Source organism: Coccinella septempunctata, chromosome 3 (genome assembly GCF_907165205.1).
Source record: "Coccinella septempunctata chromosome 3, icCocSept1.1, whole genome shotgun sequence".
Taxonomy (NCBI): Eukaryota; Metazoa; Arthropoda; class Insecta; order Coleoptera; family Coccinellidae; genus Coccinella; species Coccinella septempunctata.
Genome location: NC_058191.1, coordinates 42,146,445 through 42,167,845, shown reverse-complemented (window position 1 = coordinate 42,167,845; position 21,401 = coordinate 42,146,445). Strand labels below are relative to the sequence as shown.

At 34.6% G+C, this 21,401-nt stretch overlaps 1 protein-coding gene across 6 annotated transcripts; it reads left to right on the top strand.

The window, feature by feature from the left end:
- Positions 1-1,653: 1,653 nt before the first annotated feature.
- LOC123308934 (proton-coupled amino acid transporter-like protein pathetic) lies at positions 1,654-21,092 on the top strand. 6 transcript variants are annotated; one of them, XM_044891751.1, is made up of 8 exons: positions 1,654-1,804; positions 12,596-12,661; positions 13,148-13,249; positions 15,501-15,651; positions 17,391-17,512; positions 19,355-19,439; positions 19,559-20,025; positions 20,216-21,092. In XM_044891751.1, exons 1-8 carry the CDS (start codon positions 1,698-1,700, stop codon positions 20,631-20,633), a joined length of 1,518 nt encoding a protein of 505 aa, XP_044747686.1. In that variant the 5' UTR covers positions 1,654-1,697; the 3' UTR covers positions 20,634-21,092. The 6 variants fall into 6 exon arrangements, with proteins under 6 accessions (XP_044747686.1, XP_044747688.1, XP_044747693.1 ...); XM_044891753.1 differs by lacking the exon at positions 1,654-1,804 and adding an exon at positions 3,400-3,554; XM_044891758.1 differs by lacking the exon at positions 1,654-1,804 and adding an exon at positions 3,436-3,554 and having other exon boundaries at positions 12,601-12,661.
- The last annotated feature ends 309 nt before the right edge of the window (positions 21,093-21,401 follow it).

Here is a 21,401-nt window from a genome sequence, read left to right as displayed (position 1 = left end):
AGATCAAAAAAGGAATGATCTTGGCTGACACCCAATTCCATTGGAGTTTTAGATATGGCGCCAAACAGAATCAGGTATAACGCCAGCGGAATGTAGAGCGGAGCGATAATCTGTAAAGTTTTAATTCGTATTTTCAGCATCAAAATACAATGTCGGAAATCACTCTTCTGCGTTTAGAACAACAATGATGTCGAATGGTGAAATACAACAGTTTAGAAAGTGATCCATTTTTTCATATTCAACCATTTTAGATTCTGTCCAAAATGCTTATTTTTTTGCCATATGTTGTCACATGGTTTTTAGCTACCTCGGTCAATTGATGCTAGAGTTTCCCCGATTGTGTTGGTACCTTATATGATAAGTCCAAACAAACACAATAAATTATTTTTGCATATGTTGCTCGTAAGTTGCCATTGTTCATCCTTGCAATCTTTAAACTCAGTCGTTTCAGCAAAACTACTGCAATAATCATTCACATCGGTCGGAAATAGTAGTATGCAAACATATCTGATATCCCCAATGTTAGACAGATCTCAAAGAGATCATAATTTCATTGTAAACTCAAACAATAGCATCTGAATGAAAGAGCTCAGCCTTATCTTATCGTTCAAACAGACAATAAAACCGACTTGCAAAAATAGCGGAAAGATATCCAAGAAAACCAGTTATTTCCAGTTTACCACCAGAATTTTTCGAAATTGAATAGGTGCTATCCTTTACATCTATAAATTGACACTTCGTTATAGGGATCTTCGCGTATCTGGAAAAATTTGCAAATCTAGGCCAAGTATGATGCAGAGGCGTTATCGCAGTTTGATGCAAAAATCTAGATCGCATTTAGATTTTTCTTGCTGCATAACGGTGCCATATGATATTTAATATATGTCAATATTGCCGTGATGATTATATTGAAATTGACATGCATTTAGGTCGAACAAGAACTCAATTTTAAAATATTCCGAAGCGTAATGAATCAACTGATAGGTATGCATTTATGAATTCATATCCCCAATTCTTTGTTTCTGTTTCTTCCTAATCAAAATAAAAAAAACAAGGAGAGTTTTCCATCGAAATCAATCAATCTCTGTAAAATGTATCTAATGTTTTGAAAAATGGAAACCACAAAATCGTACATGAATATACCGAAGTGCAATTTTGCTATTATTTGGTTGCCTTTCAAGGTCATTTATTATCAGGACCCCACTTTTATTCCTTCCATCGTTTTCAAGGATACGCAGATAATCTAATTTGCATGAGTTGAACGATACATGACTAGGGTTATGAATTATGCGTTATGAGGATGTTGTTCAGAAGAGTCTATTTTAAAATTGACTTCTGCTAATGTCTATTTCATGAAAGAGTGCTAATTTATCAATTGTGATTTGATTCTCAGTTTTGAGTTATTCTTGGCTAGATACTGTGAAAACTATGTATGAAGAAATATAATATGATGGTTTTTGAAACGGCATTCTTCCTTCAATAAGTATAACACATTTTAAATTTGAAAGATACATTCATTCACTTATTTATTTCCACAATGCTCTGTATCCACATCCTAAAGCATGTGGTAGGTAGGTATATTGAAGTAGTTCCAAAAATTTAACGTATGTTTCTAATGTGCAGTTTAATATTAGTAGTTCTCACAACGGAAATGAATTGAAATTTGTATCATTAATTCAATAGTGAACTGAAAATCTATGCCATTGATTTATAATTTTGGTGCTATGAGATCTTTCGTAGGTGTACGTGTTATTCTTTACGCTCAAAAGTCATTGGACGGATTTTATCTGATCAAAATGATCGGGTGAGTTTTGTAGTTTTTCACTTTGAAGAGAAACGAATGAGTAAATACAAATTGCAGTACAATTGCAAATATTTTAATATAGAGCACGCAAAAATGAACTGAAAACTCGATAATCCACCAAATTATGATAGTTCTGAATCACAATACACAATATATGATTCAAACTTCTTTCATTCTTTATATTCCGAAATAAATTAAGTGATTTTTAGGTACACCAACAACAATCCATTGAATTTATCATTTATCAATATGGAATTTCAAAATAATGGAGATTCAGCTTCATTATTCATAATAATGAAGTGTGAATAGCAGCTTTTTCTTCTGAATTTTTCTGATATTTATTGACGAGTGACGAAATGCTTATAGTCATCATAAAGGATTTTTATTTCAATTTCTGACTTAAAAAACAGTGATATAGATATTTCTTTCCAATTTTTTATTAGTATGGAATGATACTCAAAAGTAGAGTACGATAAGATACAAATTAGGGTAACAGAAGGAAAAATATAAAATCTTTCATTGGAAAGACACAAAATGGCGAACGCGCAGGTAACATGTTTACAATACTATATGAGGGTAACATTTCTTATACTTTCATCATTTTCATTTCATGTTAGTACTAGGTGAATGGAATCAGTTCAATTTCAAATGTTTTCATTTCTAAGTATTTTCCTAGGTTTGTTAGCTAATATAAAACAAACAGAAGCAATTTGGAAAAAAATTGCATGTGAAATAAGAACAAATAACGATTACTACAATTTCAAACAAATATCTTCATATAGGTATATACATACGTAAATTGTATGTTTTCATGTTTTTCACAACAACACATCGTTGAAATCTAAGGGAAAATGATAGTTTTCAATGCCATGGAAGAATATCTTATGTATATGTTGGAACTTGAGGAATGAATTATAAGAAAACCACCCTAAGCTATACAGTTCGTGGAATTAGAATGGTTTAAAACTCATCTTATATTAATAAAAGAGGATCTATGGTTTACTTCAAAATGCTTTATTGTTCAAACGATCTCATCAAATTGGACAATTCTTTTTTTGTTGTGTTTATTATTGTTAGGGCAAGGTTTATATAACAAAATATTCCCAAAAAAAATTGTACAGAACAGAAAAAAAGGCATTCCTTTTTCTTACGACCAATCGAGCAATCACGATGAGTTAGTTATTATTATTATCTACCCTAGAAATAATTTGAATGGCAAAACTAGGTTTGCCGGGTCAGCTAGTAATAAATAAATGAATAAATAAAGAATAAATGAAACTAAAATGTAGCTCAACTATTTATTTCTCACAAATGAAGTTCCTTAGATTGGAGACATACTCAGTCGATTATTTGAGACAACAGAGAGATCAACCTTAAAACAAACTCATCTCGATTCATCTACATTCACCGGGGACGACCAAGCCATTGGTTTCCCAACATCTAGCATGCATCCAAGCGAAAAAATCCAAATAGTCCGCAGCCTGAAAAATCCCGATCTAGATACGTTCACCATCTAACGGCGACCTTAACACTTCACCAAGATTTGCGAAACTCAAACCCAAAAGCCGCCCAATAGATTATCGTAACTGAAATACTTATTGCATATATATGACCAGCAAGGTGACAGGTCGGTTAGTTCCATTACCGACTGACTACTGTATCAATCATTACCTACTGTGCGCGTCAAAGATACGCTAATGTGGTGAGTGAATTTTCCATGCACAGGATCAGTCGGTGTCGATTCCAAAAGGTTGGTACCTAATTTCGTCCAAAATTTATGTATTTTCGAAACCATCCAGGTTGAAAACTGGGCTGTTGAATGACGTTTGGAAGGCTCCTGAAGAATTTGAGCATCATTGCTCCAATAAATTCTTTTATTAATTCTATTTAAATTTTTCTCTAGTGATACGATTTGGATGACATTTTGCACAAGTCTTTGTATTGGTAATCTGCAATTGCTCACAGAGTTTCTATTTAATTGGATGGATCTTTTTTGAATATTTTAGAGAAGAAATAGGCAGATATAAACTCAACCACTATAACACAGTCAATAATGTTTGAGACCATTTTCCGCCGAAAACTCGTAAATTCTTGTGTAAAATTTCAACACTTTAGAGAAATTAAACGCAGAATTTACTCAGTGGTTGATAAGATATCAACTCTTTTTCGTCTTACTCAAAATATGATGCAAAAAACTGGAACAAAAACATGAAGATTATTATTGTCATCTATAAGAGGATTTTAGTGAAATTGTGGGGTTGAGAAGTTGAGCTGGGACATCTTATACAGGGTGAGTCTTTGACTCGTACATGTATTTTAACAGTAAATTCTTGAGGTGTAAAGAAACACTTTTTCCCATATCTATTTTTCCCTGATGAAAAGATATAGCCTTTTTAAGTTTTCATAATGAGTTGTGTGCTATCCCTGAAATAACAAAATTACCTTCAGAATAACTAGCTAAATCTGTGACAATATAGATCTGTGGGTCTTTTGAACAGAGTTGCATTCAGCCAAAGTGCCCAATTTTTCGAACATCACAGATATTTTTCATATTTGATTATCAAATCACACGAAAACGACGCATTATAAGAGAATATGTGAAGAGTAGGTACTTTTATTTTACGAAACGTTCCAATTTTCATTAGATAGCGTCCAACTTAGTTGCAAGAGTTGGGTTCTTTGAATTTTTGGTATTTTTATGGTACGTAATGGTCATATTGAGAAAACTGGAAGACGTGGGTGATATCTTGTGTTCGAAAAAGATTCATCAAATAAATGAAAAACTAAATTCCGAAATTTATTTCATTCGATAAAACCGTTTGTGAGATATATAGAACTAAAAATAATATTTTTCATGGTTTTTCTCACATCTTGTATCTCTTAAACCGAGACGATTCGGAAAAACTGGTAAGGCTAAAAAGTGTTTTTTTGACCTCAAGAATCTACTGTTAAAATATTTGTACTAGTCAAAGACTTGCCCTGTGACCCTGCATATTTCAGCTAACCTAATCTAGCTAGCATTATTTCTGAAATGTTAAAACCGCACAATCGGCTCATTGTCAAGATCGTAAACTTTAGGCAGGTTAGTGCACAATACCAAAGGATTACTGTTAGAAACAATTAACCAGAATTGGGACACAATGAGTCTAGAGTATCTAGTTCAATTTTATTAATAGTTTATGAAATTTGGACTTGAACTTTTGAACTACTGGAGAACAAAACCAATGGTTGGCCTTGAAAAATTTAATACAGAATCATTTTGGATCATTTATCCAACGTTTGCCGTCTTCAGGCTCTATTTTTGTCAACCTGCAACAATTCCAGCTGATTTCCACAAACTATTTCGCATCTACGAACCTAAACTTCAAAAAAAACTATGAGCAAATGCACGAAATAGTCGAGCATTGTAGAATCGATCATCTAAAAAAAAAAGGCGGAGGATGGTTCCCAAGGCCAGGCATAAATGAATATGTCCGTTCATTAATTGTCTTACCTCCCAGATCGTTAACGAAGAACCAACTAACTCGGAAGCGAAAAAGTCATTAGGGATGTATGAAATAACATTTGCATTAGCGACTGCGGAACGAAATGTTAATGCCAATAATGAAGAAACAAGTTTGTTAATCTCGGACATCAAAGCGATTCCTATAGTTGTCATATCGGCACGATATAACATAATGTGACAACAACCTCATAAGTGAGTCAGATGGATGCACTGATTAGTAATTGTATTTTCGTTATTTGATCGGGAAAATAAACAATGCGAGAACGTGCGAAAAGCAAATTTCAAGTCACCGTACGAATTTCTTCCACTACCTATGGTAATTTTTCTGATAAATGTGAATTCATGAAAATAAACTAAAGTTCATTGACCTCTTTTCAATGATTAAATCATGGAAACTGTAACGCTATGGATGCAATGTTTTTTCTCAAATAATACTACCTGAACCACAATTGATTTCTTCAAACCCAATATAAAAAAAATTTGGCGTTATACTCAATGATAACACGAAGAATCGTGAAACAACCATTTGGATGGATTTGGGAAAAATGTTGTGAACAAAAATATTTTCTCCTCCTAATAACACATTGAATGTCGATCGTAAAATAAAATTTTCGAATCAGAATTAAAAATGGGTAATATTCAAATCATCCACAGCCATCTGCTATCTCGTCCTCAGTCAGAGTCGAAACTCTTTCTGCATTAATTCCGTTTTATTTCGATGTTCTGGCACAAAAAATGCGACGTTGGTCCAATGCCAAAATATACACGCGTTTCTGTTTTTTTTTGCGTATTTCGATTTAACTTTCAATACAAGGCGTAATGACTTCGCGAATATTATTATCTCCTTGAGTTATTGTCCAGAAACGCGTTTTAAAATAGATAAGTAGTAGGTAAGTTTGAGGTGATATAAAAACGAGCAGAGAATCGAAATTTGAGGTGAGAGACGTGCAGGATTTTAAGTCCCCCAATTTTCACGGAAATAATGCTTTTATCGCTTTATACCAGAAATTCATTTCTGAGTTTGGTTGAATTTGAGAAAATCTAGAGTAAAAGGGAAATAACCATGGTTTGTTCCATTCAGGTTAAAATAATCATATATTACCAGTATCACGGTAATTAGTGATAATCCATCAAACATAATGAAACCTATCCAAATTGATTATTTTGTGTGAGTGCTCAAGATATGAATAATTGTTTAGTAGTAGATTCTACGCAGCTATTCTGTAATTCATATGTACTTTTCGAATTCACAAAATGGGAATGAATTCAACAAACACAGCCAGATATTTCACGAATATACTACAACTGAAAGTTTGTTTGCAATTAAACTCATCAGGAATCAACGAAAATTTTCGAAAAAAATACACAGACAAAAGGGATACGGATGAACCTCAAATCAACTAAGTTTGTTGATTTCCTCTTGAACCTTTTGATTTTTCAGAAATCGTTGACAGATGAAGAAGAAAACGTTTATGAACGCTCAGGTGCTTCAAAATAAGTGTTCATTGCATTTATCATAAAGCCCACTGTTTTATGGAAGAAAGGACTTGGTCCTTGATCTATACCCACAGGAGTTCAAAATTCCTTCGATTCCAAACATCGAGTTAATTCAGATAATCATTAAATAGCTGATGTCGAATTTCAATCCTCCAAAGATGACTCAACCACAAGCCATGCGATTGAAAGTGAAATTTGCAATTTTTCAGTCCAATTGCTAAACACAATTCAATTTCAATTATGCAAAATATAACTAGCGACCAGCGATAATTAGTTACGTGGACATCTACCATATAATTTCAGTAACTATCAGTTTCACGTATTTTACGTTTTGTACGTGGTCCGTCAGTACAAATCGCTCAAGTCTAATTGAAAAAATGAGAAAGTTAAGTGAGTCTTTTTAGAATTAAAGACCAACAGAGTGGTGAGTTTGGCAGGCGGTTTTTCCTGGTTTAAAAAGTGGACAAGAATTTCCTATATTGTAATAATAATGAACCCCATATTGCATTTCCATCAAAGTTGAGAAGTTTTCAAATTCTAGATTTTATCAGATATTTCTCAATAATTAATATTAATCGAATATCATCCTCAATCTTGAATTAATTAATCTCGTCATAAAATATAGTTCATGACCACATACCCAGTGTATCGAATACATGAATATTTTTATTTTAATTTAGAACAATCAAAGAATGGAATAGATAAGATAGTCCATAATTATATAACCTTGAAATTACCGAGTTAAGGTAGAACAAGAACTCGATGGGATAAAATAAACATACAGTTATAGATGGAACTTGAAAAACCTAACACAATATTATGATGAGATGCATTGCTTTCAATGCCAACCTCTTTTACCGAAACACAAAATTGGTAGGTATATACTGTATGTATAAATCTCATCACGGTCGGTAGAGGTAACAATTTACATTCAATCTGGCTAAATATGGAAGACATCTATGAATATATTGAATAAAAATGTTACTTTTATGCTTTTATCAACCGAAGATTTATTTGCTCACTCTATATAACTCAAATGGTCTCATTTAAACGGTAGTGACGAAAAGCATTGAACCTAACTGATAAATGAAAGTAATAAAATAATGCGTGAGGTAAGCTCGCAATGTCAAATAGTACGTCAAAACAGGGTATCATAAAATTTTATAGCCTTAACCTTCTCCAGAATAAGATCGAGATTGATTTCGGTGCACAAGAATTAGCAGAATTGAAATAAATACATACCTTTCACCTTCCCAACAGAAAAGAAATAAAGCCATGGGATGGGTTACTTCTTTTTGTACACTTTATATCAACGTTTCACATCATAATGCTCCACTATTTTTGTAAAGGCCTGAGGATGAAAAATATATATTTTCGAAATGTTGTTGAACGTTTTTATTTTTATGATCCTTATACCACAAGTATAACATTTCTTTGAAAGTAAGATTGCTTTCTCGTATGGGATGTTCATTTCCTACCCTTACCAACAGTGGGTAATGAATATCATTTCGCACTCGTAAAACAACAGTGATTATTGCTTCTGTTCGAAACAAAATGGTTCCTCGCGTTTCATGCCAAATTTTAGCATGTCCCCTCAGCATTAGGATGTTTCGAATCTAATTCCGAATTAACGCAAATTGCTAATTAATTTCGAGGGAAATAGTTGTTCCAGAAAATCGATAAAAGTTGCACTGACTCATAGAAGAAATGTTTTACGAGGGACGGAAGTAAAATATCGATCTCGATGTCCTTGCATGCTATGCAAGGTGAATTGTCAATCACCTGTGGGTGTTCCATATGGTAGACGATGCAAATATGGTGATATTTGGCGTTTGTCAGGAAATCCTTAGCCTTAGAATCAATGCCGACGGCAAGGAAAGGTTGTCAATCTATTGTTTTGCTTATCGTACCTAAGAGAATCGGTTTTTCATCTCATGAAAAACAATGATCGAGTTCTCATAGGAATAAGAAGTGATTTGAAAGAAGATAAATGATTTTCTTCAATTCCATAGATTTCTATGACTATCTCAGTTACATTTCAAAGCTTGTTCGCGATTTGAATCACGCTATTAATATTCAATACTTATGCTTGTTCTTATTCAGGTTTCAGACAATACTACTGGAATAACTTATAAAGTAATTACTTGGGGATTTTGATACAGGAAAAAAATGGGAAATTTGTTTCTATAATTAGAATCCTTCGTTTCTTGTAGAATCACTTAACAGACCATGAAATGATTTCGAATTCCTTGATTTATGTCTTCTACTTTTGTTAATATAAAGTGTAAGATTGAACAATTTGCTTTGTAGCTTTCACAGGGCCTTCATAAATATACAGGGTCAGTCTTTGACCAGTAGAAATATTTCAACTGTAGATTCTTGAGAATGACTAGCTAAATTTGTGACATTATACATCTGTGGATCTTTCAAAAAGAGTTGCATTCGGTCAAAGTACCCAATTTTTCGAATTTCACAGATATTTTTCATTTTTGAACAGCATATTACTCGAAAACTGCGCATTATATGAGAAAATATGAAGAATATTCATGTATTTTACAAAACATTCAAATATTCATTACATAGCGTCCAACTTAGTTTCAAGAGTTTGATTCTTTGAATTTTTGGTATTTTTATGGTACGTAATGGTCATAATGAGAAAACTGGAAGACGTGGGTGATATCTCGTGTTCGAAAAAGATCAATCCAATAAATGAAAAACTATATTCCGAAATTCATTTCATTCGATAAAATCGTTTGTGACATAGAACTACAAATAACATTTTTTATGGCTTTTCAACAACCTTTATCTTTCAAACCTAGCCGATTCGAAAAAAATGGTAGAGAAAAAAAGTGTTCCTTTTGACCTCAAGAATCTACGTACGAGCCAATGACTCACCCTGTAACATCACAGTTGGCCTTATATTACTCTGTGTGAACAATCTACGAATTCAGTATTTACCAGCTTAAAACTACAACATTAAAAACCGAAGCAAATCAAGGATCGTTAAACCAGTCTTCAAATCCTTCCTCAAAAAATCATACCAACGTCTACCGGTCCACCTCTGAGCGTAAAAACCAAATCTGCCATTTTATTTTTACGGACTTTCCTGAATTCGCGACTTGTCTTATGTTTGTTCAGTAAAACCCCGGTATATACGTGTTTGCATGTCTTACTTTGCCCATTCGCGAATTGTCCTCCGGCCCTAGCGTTTTGACCGTAACCAATGGTCCTTCGTGCTGGATTTGAATATTGAGTAAGTGATCGTATTAAATTATGAAGATTGCCCTTGCTCCCGCATTAATAGATTATATTAGATGATGGCGGGGTTTGATTGTGCAAAAATTGAGAGTTGGAAGACGCAGTGTGTATTTTGAATTCGATAATTTGTTGTTTCCGCCAGAGGGGGTCTATTTATGTGAATATATACAAGGTGAGTAAAAAGTAGCGCACAAAATGTATATCTAAGGTTTTCAATACCGAACAGGACAATTTCCATTTTAAATTGAGCAACTTTTCATGTGAAACTAAGCGTTTGTCATACACCCTCAATTAGGGGTTGAGTTTTTTTGAATAGGAAGCATAACTTTTTGGACCAGAAATGTATAGACCTTTTGTTGTTGAGAAATATTTGGTTGTGGATGAGGTTAATTTTATCAACCTTTTTCTTAATGGGAAGGAATATTTGAAAGGATTATTTGATCGAATATTTACATTTTGATATACTCTGCGCAAAAAAATTAACGCACATTCTCAAAATCTCAATTTTAATGAAAGTTAACTCTACATTGACTTATTTTTTATGTTCTCTCGGGAAGGTTTTGAACGAAACAAGTAACATTAAATGGAAGAAAAATTCAGGATTTCACCGAATCTTATGTGAAAGAAGAGAAATGAACAATTTTCTAAATACTGAAATGCTGATAAGTGATTTTATACTTGGTATTTCCACCCCTTGCGTTAATTAAAGCTCGGCAACGACGGTTCATACTCAAAATGAGTGATCTCAAAATGTTCTGATCTAATCCTTTCCAGATTTCTCCGAATTGGATTCCTAAGTCATTAAGAGTAGCTGGATGATTTTCTGAACTTCTCAGCCTTCTATTGAGGTTGTCCCAAACCTGCTCAATCGGATTGAGATCTGGACTTTCTTGCTGGCCATTCCATTCGAGAGACTTCAACCTCTTGAAGGTACTCCTGAACGATGCCCGCACGATGGGGTCTGGCATTATCGTCCATAAAAATGAAATTTTCACCAATGTATGGGACAAATGGCACTACATGCTCTTCAAGAATGTTCCTTATTTACTTTTCAGCATTCATAGCTCCATTATCAACGACCACTAGGTCTGTGCGAGCAGTCAAAGATATTCCACCCCATACCATAATCGATCCTCCCCCGAAACCGGTAGTATTCAGGAAATTGCACTGAGCATATCTTTCATGTGGACGTCTGTATACAAGGGAAAGTCGATCACAATGGTAGAGGCAGAATCTAGACTCATCTGTGAAGAGAACTCTTTCCCAATCGGTCTCTTCCCAATGGATATGCTCTCTCGCAAAATCCAAACGCGCCCTTCGATGGGCTGGGGTAAGAGCTGGGCCTCTTGCCGCGACACGAGGCCTTAAATCATATTCTCTGAGGCGATTTCTTATTGTCTGAGTGCTAATTTGCACCTCATGAGTTTGCTCAAGCTGAATTTGAAGGAGTCGAGCGGTTGCAAACCGTTGTCTCAACGAAGGAACTCTCAAGTAACGTTCTTGAATGGCAGTTGTTAACCGTGGTCTACCCTGTCCTGGTCTTCGGACATTCATACCTATCTCCCTGAATCGCTGCAATATTCTGGACACACTTGTATGGGAAACACCAAACCTTTCTGCAATTCTTGTGTATGTCCACCCTTCTTCTCGCAAAACTACCGCTTGGGCACATTCCTCTTGGGTCAAATTGTGTGTTTCGCGTTGCATAGCGATCGAGTGTAGAAAATTAAACGAAAGAAAAACTATTGATCACTAGAATTGATCGAGAACAACTGATTTTAGAATGGAGCCAATACATTCAAAATCTGATAATATCATCTTTTTTTATTCCTGCTGGGAAAAACATCTGTATTGAAGAAAACCGTTGTAAAATAAATTTGAGATTTCCATAATGTGCGTTACTTTTTTTGCGCAGTGTACTTAGTGAGATTTCTAGACGTATTTGTAACTTCATTGCTTTCGAAAATTGTCAACGCACAATCCAAGACGAGCAATTCACATACAGGCTGCTGCCAATCAGCTCACAAAAGGGGTGGCATTGCGTTAATGAGAAGAAATTGCTCTAACGGCACTATTATCCAATATTTATTTTGATGCGAACCTTACGTCACATCGACAGCTCGTATGATACGAAAATTGTAGCGTCCACAGTAGGGACCGTGATTATTTTTAACGCCAGTCCAATCTGCACTACAGAAATAAAGCAGGCCGGCTACAGCAGCAGACACGTTAGGAAAATCTCTAAATTGCCGGTGAACTTGAACTCAAAGTCTCAGTGCGAACCGAGAAGAAAAACGATCTAGTGATCGAGGAATGATTCGGTAGTTCACAGGTAAATCAATTAGCATCTTGAACAAGAATCTGTAAACAATTCAATGGAAAATTATCGGAGTTCCAGCAGCTTTAAGTGGGATAATTGAAGAGCAAACAAGTAGTGAACGTGATTGTGTGATAAAACTATTTTATATCCCACTTCTTCCCCAGTTGTACATCGAATTCCTTGTGATCCTGTGCTCAACTTTTTTTTTCAGCACAGCTATGCCACAACAAAAGGAGAAGTATCCATCAACGTTCAACATCGAAGACTTCAACTCCACGTAAGTTCTCATAACTTTCAAGCTTATATTTTTCAACATCCTTGATTTCGCAAATAGTTAATACTATTTTTACTGGGACGTGAATAATAGAAATACCTACTGATTCTACGAAAATCATCAGATCTACGCTCTTTGGATGCTTGCCATCACAATTCAGATGTTTCAGTTCGAAATTCCCAAAATAATCTCAGCCTTATATGTGTTCAAATGAATAATTTTTATGAAAGGTCGATTATTTCATAATTTGAATTGATGTGGGCCATAACAGAACCTTAAACAGCTTATAGATTTTCACAAAATGAGTTTTTGAACCACGACACGTGTTTTACCTCTACCCTTACCTGAAGATGCTACTGTGATAACGAAACACGTGGCGTGGTTCGAAAGCTCATTTTGTGAAGATCGTTTAATCTGTTTTAAAGTTGTATTTCATAAATCTTTGAGTAGTATTATAGTGTTATAAGTCATCTATTTTATATTTTTCAGGACCGTCTTAACGAAAAATGCCTTACAGAAGGAGAAGGAGAGTAAGGGTGAGATTGAGTGCTACAACCCCTATGAACACAGGCATCTGGATCACCCCAACACGTAAGTTTTCTATTGAAAATACATTAAAATTGAGAAAAACAACTACTTTACTTATAACAGACCATGGTATGACCATGAATTCCTTATGAATAGATTTTTACAGCGAATTCATGTCCAAAATGCTTTATGACAAAATGTTTCCTTCTACATACCAAAATTGCAGAAAAAAACATGAACAATGCACCCTTCCTCAAAATAAAGCGCAAAGGATATTTCGCTGAAATTATCTATATATAATAGTCTTTCATCACTATGAACAAAAATAAGGTAGCCAAAATAGTATAGGGATACTACAACTTCCAAAGTATTAGAAAAAGTATCTTTTGAGCCGTTTTCTTAGGAACAGTTTAGTTTACAGCACTAGAAATAGAGAGCAGTTTCAACTTCTACTTCTTTTATCTCCTGAAACTCTCTGCAAAGTTCAAAAAATCTTTTGCGTCACTTCGTAATTTTATGAGTACTGCTCCAAATGTAATGAGAGTTACTTTGACCAAATGGATCTTTGAGAAATAAAATTGTTCTTTCAGAAATGTTAATAATTTCCAGAAAGTATTCAATCGCTTCTCAATTTCTCAGATTCACATTGAAATTAAACCATAACGGATACTTTAAGTACCTTCAATTAAATTCGAAATATGAGAATTACAGTTTCATTGTTTTTTTTTATCGATCAGTTGAAATAACTCATTCGGGTAGAGTCTAAAAGTGCTTTGAACCTCAATGCCATTCCCTTATCTGCAGAGGAAAAAAAAACTAGGAAAATTAGGTGAAATTGTAGGTTTAATAATGTTTTTCAACCATAATAAGTGAACTAACAAATTTTCCGACGCATTATTTCAAAAAACTAATTTCATTATTATTATGTTGTTCTATTTTTATCTTTGTTAGAGTTTTCCGAAAAATTTCATTACGAGAAATAAAGTACAAAAATAATTCATAAGTAAACTCGTAAATTGAGAACCAAGCATAACAGCTGGTGGCTATTAAAAATAACTGCAGAATGTAGGTACCAAAAATTCACAAGGCAGCATTCTATTCGCAGGTTGGTCTCCAGTAAAAAGGAAGATAAATATTCTAGCGAATTTCGAGAATCAATGAAAGGTTTTCATTTGATCATTGAATCAATTCAATCATTATTTAATGATTCAAAATGCAATCATTTCAGAACAAAAAGAATTTTAAATACAAAATGAGACACAGGTAAATGTCCAACCGAACAGAAAAAATATGCATACATTATTGATGTTCTGTTCCGTTAAAAATACTCAAAAATGTGTTTCTTCTTTCAAAACATTCCACGACATACATTCCTTGTGATAAATATTCAAATGATGCTTCGATATACCAACAAAAATAACAAAGGCTCATGTTTTTTGCCTTTGAGTATTTCGTTTGCAAAGCACTTCAGTAATTCTTCATGATTACACTGAAAGTAAGGAAATTTCCACACTAATCTACGCATCCGATATTATTTCTCCTTCAAATAGGATAATAGCCCTCTGCTTACCATTATGCTGCCAGAAATTCCTTCGAAATTGAAAGTACTATGGTTGATTGTTTACCAGAATTCATCTAGAGCATCTGCTACACAAAGGGTGGTGATAAAGCAGTGTTTGTGTCTTCTTCTGTGGCTTTGCACCCAAAGTACCAATAAAGCATTATTTTGGACAGCGTCTGTCCAATCTTTTGTTTATGCCATCACCCATCTTCATTGGAAAACCTTCTAAGGGGTGTGCTATAAAATACCGAACGCAAAAATTAAATGGGAATATATACTAATTGTCACATGCCAGAGATGGTGGTTTATTGAAGAATCTTCCACCGCAAAATTGCGTCAATGCATCGAATAACGTGATTGAAAACCGTAGTTTTCCAACGCTGATGTACTTCCCCATCGAAAACCGTTACTGAACATTCCGCACATGTTTTTTTTTCATTCATATAACTACTTCATCAGAAGTAATTCTTAATTCTTAATTGCCCATTTCGTCGATAACTCAGGAATCGTGATCGTTAATATTAGACAAGCCATTGTAAGAAGGACAACTTCATAAGCAGTATTTAAACTTCTTGAAACATAGATATTCTCATTTCGAGTATATTTCTGTGATTCAATCGGATAGCATTGAACAATATATGACAGGTTCCCTTTCTGGAATGAAGAACGTTGAAAAAACATATCCTAAAACATACAGAGTGTTTCAAAAAAGGTGACAAGCGGAGAATATATTCGCCTTTCTTTTTTTTTTAGGTTTGCTGGGGCTTTGATACATCTACTCAAAACCTCATTGGGTACAGGAATACTGGCGGTGCCTTTTGCTTTTAGAAGCGTCGGTTTTGGAACTGGACTGATCGGAACTGTACTGATAGGAGCATTATGTACCCACACCGTAACCCTGTTGGTAAGTAGGATCATTCCTTCAACGAGTGCATGAATGATGTACCGACGAGACATGCCAAGAAATTTCCGAGGTATTTGCCAAATTGTCGCATCTACAGGTCGTTCTATTTATGAACTGGATGGGTTTAGTGGAATTGATTTTTTGTTGTGGAATTTGTTCTCGTGACGCTGCAAACAATAATTCCAGAACTACGGTTAAGATCTTAAATGTCATACTTCATCGAGTTTCCACATCGAATCGTTATAATATGGAAAAGAGAACTGTATATCGCCATACTGAGTAACTGGCCAAATACTATAGATCTACAGGCTCTTTGACTCGTACAAATGTTTTAACAGTAGATTCTTGAGGTCAAAATAAACACACATTCCTATACCATTTTTTCCAATTCGGCCCTGATAAAAATATATAGCCATTTTAAGTTTCCATAATGAAAACCAACCCTGGAAAAACAAAATTACCTTCAGAATAAATCTGTGACTCTACACAACTGTGGATCTTTTAAACAGAGTTGCATTCAGCCAAAGTACTCAATTTTTGAAATTTCACACATACTTTTCAGTTTTTGAACATAGAATTTCTAGAAAACGTCGCATAAATATACGAGAAAATATGAAGAATACTTTTATTTTACAAAACGTTGAAATATTCATTAGATGGTATCTAACTTTGTTTCAAAAGTTGGGTTCTTTAAATTTTGTTGTTTTCATGGTACGTAATGGTCATAATGAGAAAACTGGAAGACGTATCTTGTATTCGAAAAAGATTCATCAAATAAATGAAAAACTATATTCCGAAATTCATTTCATTCGATAAAATCGTTGGTGAGATCCATTGCATCAACACCCCACCCCATGCATTGGTTTGACATTCGAATTGTCAGGTCTGTTATGCGCTATGTTGTATAGGATTCTATCGAAAATTCTACCATCAAGATTATCACCATATTCATGAAAATCAGAAAAATAAACACCATAATCCCAGTGAATGATAACAAATCCGATTCAAATCTTCCCATACCGTCAACATACCAATCGTCTCATTGTGTCAGTAAGTGATTCCAATTACCATCCATTTGTATAGGACTAGGAAAATAGCAGAGGAAGTAATCAGCGTAAAGCGCATTCAAAAAACACCATTTAACGAATAAATCTAAAATACATACACATTTACAACGAAATTAATCAGAATCGCTCAATTAATTATGGTCCATCATGTTTTTATATGGACGCAAAAACATAACGATAACTATCGAACTATTACCTCATCTAATAATGTTAACACACCTATCTAAACTACCGAACAGAGAACTGATTCGGAATGTCTATCTGTAGTAGGTCAATGTCGAACTTATTATGCTTTGTTATGCGGATAAATATTTAATTATGAATCGTATTATTCTCATATTATAATGGACGAATTTTTGTCCCAGTTGTACTTGTTAGTGAGGAGATTGAAGGAAAACTCCGTAACTGAGATGTTCTCATTGTCATATTTACAACCAGTATTGACCTACCGTATGACATGAAGTGAAATTATTGATGTAAAATGAATAAGTCCAGTCTAGGGACGCAAAAAGTTGCTATAGGAAAAAAGTGTTTCTTTTATCCACGAGAATCTACTGTTAAAACATTCGCACCCTGTTTATACAGGGTGAATTTATAATGGAGTTTCGAAAAACTGTTTCAGGAAGTCAATTGAATCAATCTTTGATCTCTCTACAATTCCCTTTTTTTCAGGTTTCTGCCTCTCAGAGAATGTGCCGGCAAACCCAAGTACCCCAACTCAGTTTTTCAGAAACAGTTGAAACGGTCTTCAAAAACGGTCCTGAACAAGTCAGAGGCTGGTCAACGTTCTCAAGGTAAGAATGATGAAACTCGATTAAAAATTAATGCGATCGCCATAAAATGCAATCCAGAAATTATTTCTTGCGAAATGACGTGCATGTGGTAGAATAAAATTTGAGATCTCCGCGATTCACAATCGAAATGCTGAATGTACTTTTGAGTTTATACGGGGTGTCCCGAAATCATCTTTTATCTCGAAATAGGAGCCTTTGTAGATAAAGGTTCATATGAAATATTACAAGGACTTTTTCTTCATCAAGAATATGTGGATTTGTGGTTTTACTCCGTCTATAATCTTTACCGAGTGATTGACACTAAATGAATACTGATGAGCTTGGTGAATCCCTAAGAGACCATTCAATATTCAGCTAATCGACTCATTTTACGATTCAAAATTATCAATCACACATTTTTTCACCACCAGATGGAAATCCTGAAGAACACTTTCTCAGAATCATCTACCTTATCTCCATGGCTATCTGTACTTCAAATCCGTATTGGAAAAGACCGGTGATGTTCCTGATGAATACCTAATCTCTAATTAACTCCTTCGGGACAGTTAATAGTTACCGAATCTGGAGAAAAATTAGTTTTTTATTTACGATCATTTTTCCGTGAGGTATTTGTGAACGATCGATAAATGAGTTTGGCTTTTCGAAGAAACGACAGTAGGCTTCCATAAAGTTTAATATATTCCAAGAGTTGCGTCATGGATCTATTAGATGAGATAATGAATGAACAGTACTGAAGGATAATGGAAAATTTCTTTATTCCCTTTCTTTCTTTCATTTGAGAATACAATATGAGAATGTGGCGGATAGAAGTAGAGTGTTATCAATGTTATCATTCTTGGTACCTAGGAAACATCGGGAGATTAAATATCAATTCATATCTGACAAATCTTCCTTTTTTGTAACAGGTAAAAGAAAATCCGAATATTGCTGAAAATGTCAGGAAACCATTCTTGGTAATATCGGGGAAGTACTTTTTTCTGAAATTCCAGCAGTTCTGAATGCGTTCAGTACCTGAATGGGTGACGTTTTCGTTTACTTTACTTCTATTCTTGTTCCTTGAAATCTACCTGATTCGAACAGTAAAAATTGAAGAGTTATCATGTTAAAATGTCGAATAAATCAGATACTAGTTCATTTCAAGTAAAAGTGTTGTGAATTTCAGCTGAAGATTTATAACCATATATAATTATTGGAAGAAAATAATTTTCATCTAGTAAATACGAACAAAATCAAGAATTCAATTAAAACACCATACATTGAACAGTAAACTAATCAAGTAATCAACATTCACTTATGATCATTTGATGCTTCAGAACAACACAATAAAGACGAAACGAATCAGTCATCATTGACTTATTATTATCAGTCATATATTCTTCACATATTCTTCGAAATCGATTCTGTATGATCCGTTGGAAAATTACTGAGAATTTCCACTCAAAATCTTCCAGGACGGATAACAAGACCTCACCACAAAACTCAATATGTATATTCATTCTGCATCATTATTTTATTGCACATCATTCACTTTGAGTCGAGATGGAACTGTTTATCTATTATTCATTTTTGACGTGACATCAATACTCCCACATTTGTGGAACCTGGAATGAATTTATGCAAAGAATTTTCAAACTCATTAGCAACAATATATCTTCATTCCGAAAATGAGCTGGATGAGAGAAAACTGCATCCAAAAGCAAACACCATTCGATTTTCAATTATTGGGAAACTATTGAATTTATATTAAAAGTATGAAGCAAAAACAAACCAAAAATCTACCCCAAATTGATTCGACCTTTTTCATTCTGAAGAAAATTTGTGACTGAATTTTTTCATTTTCAGGATATTCGTAGAGATTGGCCTAATTTTGACCTACCTATTCAGTGATTCCGTATATTCAGTATTCGTTGGAACATCTTTAAAAGAGGTGAGTTCCTAGAAGATTCAATGATTTGATCGCTCAAGTGGTCTAAGAAGCCAAACATACGATTGATTGCATGAGGAAGACGCCTAACCGAAAAAAATCAACAATTTTTCAAATTTTAGATAGTCGACTTCTACTGCCCAGATGCCAGAAGCTACGGCATGGAATACTACCTCATTGCGCAGATGATACCTCTCCTATTTTTGTGCCAAATAAGACCCCTCAAATTCCTGGTGCCATTTTCGACTATAGCCAATGGGTCTATGGTTATAGCCTTCGCCATCACATTCTTCTACATGTTCAGGGACGCAGAACATGTGGAAGTTAGCGAAAGATCCGTAGCTAAGGCTGACGTTATGGGGGTACCACATTTCGTGAGTACAGTGGTGTTTGCCATGGAAGGGATTGGAGCTATCATGCCCCTGGAGAACTCTATGGTCGAGGAAGGTTTCCTTGGGTGCCCTGGAGTTTTGTACATCGCCATGTGTTCCATCATCACCCTGTATGCTTCCATTGGATTCGTTGGGTATTACGCTTACGGGGATGGTACCCAAGCCAGTATCATTACAAATCTGCCTACAGATGAGTGGTGAGTGTGATAATCAGACCATACATTTATGATTAAGCCCATAATTAAATGCTTTTCTTAGTATTTATCTCTCATAGATTTTGACACCCATCATATTATCTGTCAAAAAGGGGTTATGACCTCAAGAATTGTGATCCTAATCGTCCCATTCAATACTGACGTTAGCTCAACTCTTCTATGATCGTTGCAGGGCTTCGCAAGTGGCAAGAGGATGCATAGCCCTCTCGATATTTTTCACCTTCATGCTACAATTCTACGTTCCGATGGAGATCACGTGGAAAAACGTCAAACAGCACATCCCCAAGAACGCCAGGAACATCGCACAGATCCTGATAAGACTGGCTGGTGTTATTTTTGCGATAGGAGTAGCCATAGCTGTTCCTGATCTGTCTGCCCTGATATCCCTGGTAGGAGCTGTGTTCTTCTCCACCTTGGGAATCTTTGTCCCAGCTCTGGTCGACACCATCATAAAATGGGAGGATGGTTTGGGGGCGTACAACTGGATTTTGATAAAGAACATCCTTATTTGCATTTTTTCAGTATTCGCTTTAGTATCAGGAGGATATTTCGCTATTTTGGAGATGGTATATCCAGTCCATAAGGACTGATTGATAGTCTTCTGAATCATTAGAACCAAATCGCCAAACAGGAAGGAGGAAACTTCTTCAAGTTCCTGAAGGATCGGGCAAGCCTCCAAGAAAAGTGTCAAGTAGTAATTATCAGTTATATAGAAGCATAGCTACATGGAACTTTAATACTCTTGTAGTGCATCCTCTGAAAATTGAAGACGAAATTGAAATGAGAGTTCGATAATAACAAGAAATACCAAGGAAATATATTCGTGCTACTTGACCTTATACATTACGTATTCGAAGCTTTGAATTTGAAAAAAAAATTATCATTAAGTGAGAAGTATTTATAGTAAGCTACCGATACTAATTAAGTGAAGACTGTGATCACTCAAGTGAGAATGTACATATTGTATTTTATTTAATGTAATGTAAGTTCGAAAAATGTAAATAGAAAAAGAATAAAGATGGAAGAGTAAAATCTTCAATATATTCGAATTTGTTTTTCTGTGGAAAAACTGAACAAACAGATGAAATGGAGAATATTCACGAGGAATCTAAAAATCAGTGGTATACCTTATAATTATCGACGAGAAGTGATTTCCTGCAGTGTTAGATGGTAAACCTACCTATTCCATTTGAGAAAAATTCGTAATTTATTGTCTAAATTTTTTGTACGACCATCAGCAGTACTGTGTATTGAGAGTAGATTCTGTTACATATATTCGATAATTTTTTTTACTAAAAATCCATGTCAAGTTTCAGAACAACACGTTTTCAACTTAGAAGGGGCTGTTACAAAATCAT

Excerpts from the sequence above, each read along its gene's own strand:
- LOC123308934 (XM_044891751.1), top strand. The coding sequence starts at position 1,698 with ATGCCATTGATTTATAATTTTGGTGCTATGAGATCTTTCGTAGGTGTA. Across the intron at positions 13,250-15,500 it reads CATCTGGATCACCCCAACAC|GTTTGCTGGGGCTTTGATAC; the intron begins GTAAGTTTTCTA and ends TTTTTTTTTTAG. Across the intron at positions 15,652-17,390 it reads CCCACACCGTAACCCTGTTG|GTTTCTGCCTCTCAGAGAAT; the intron begins GTAAGTAGGATC and ends CCTTTTTTTCAG.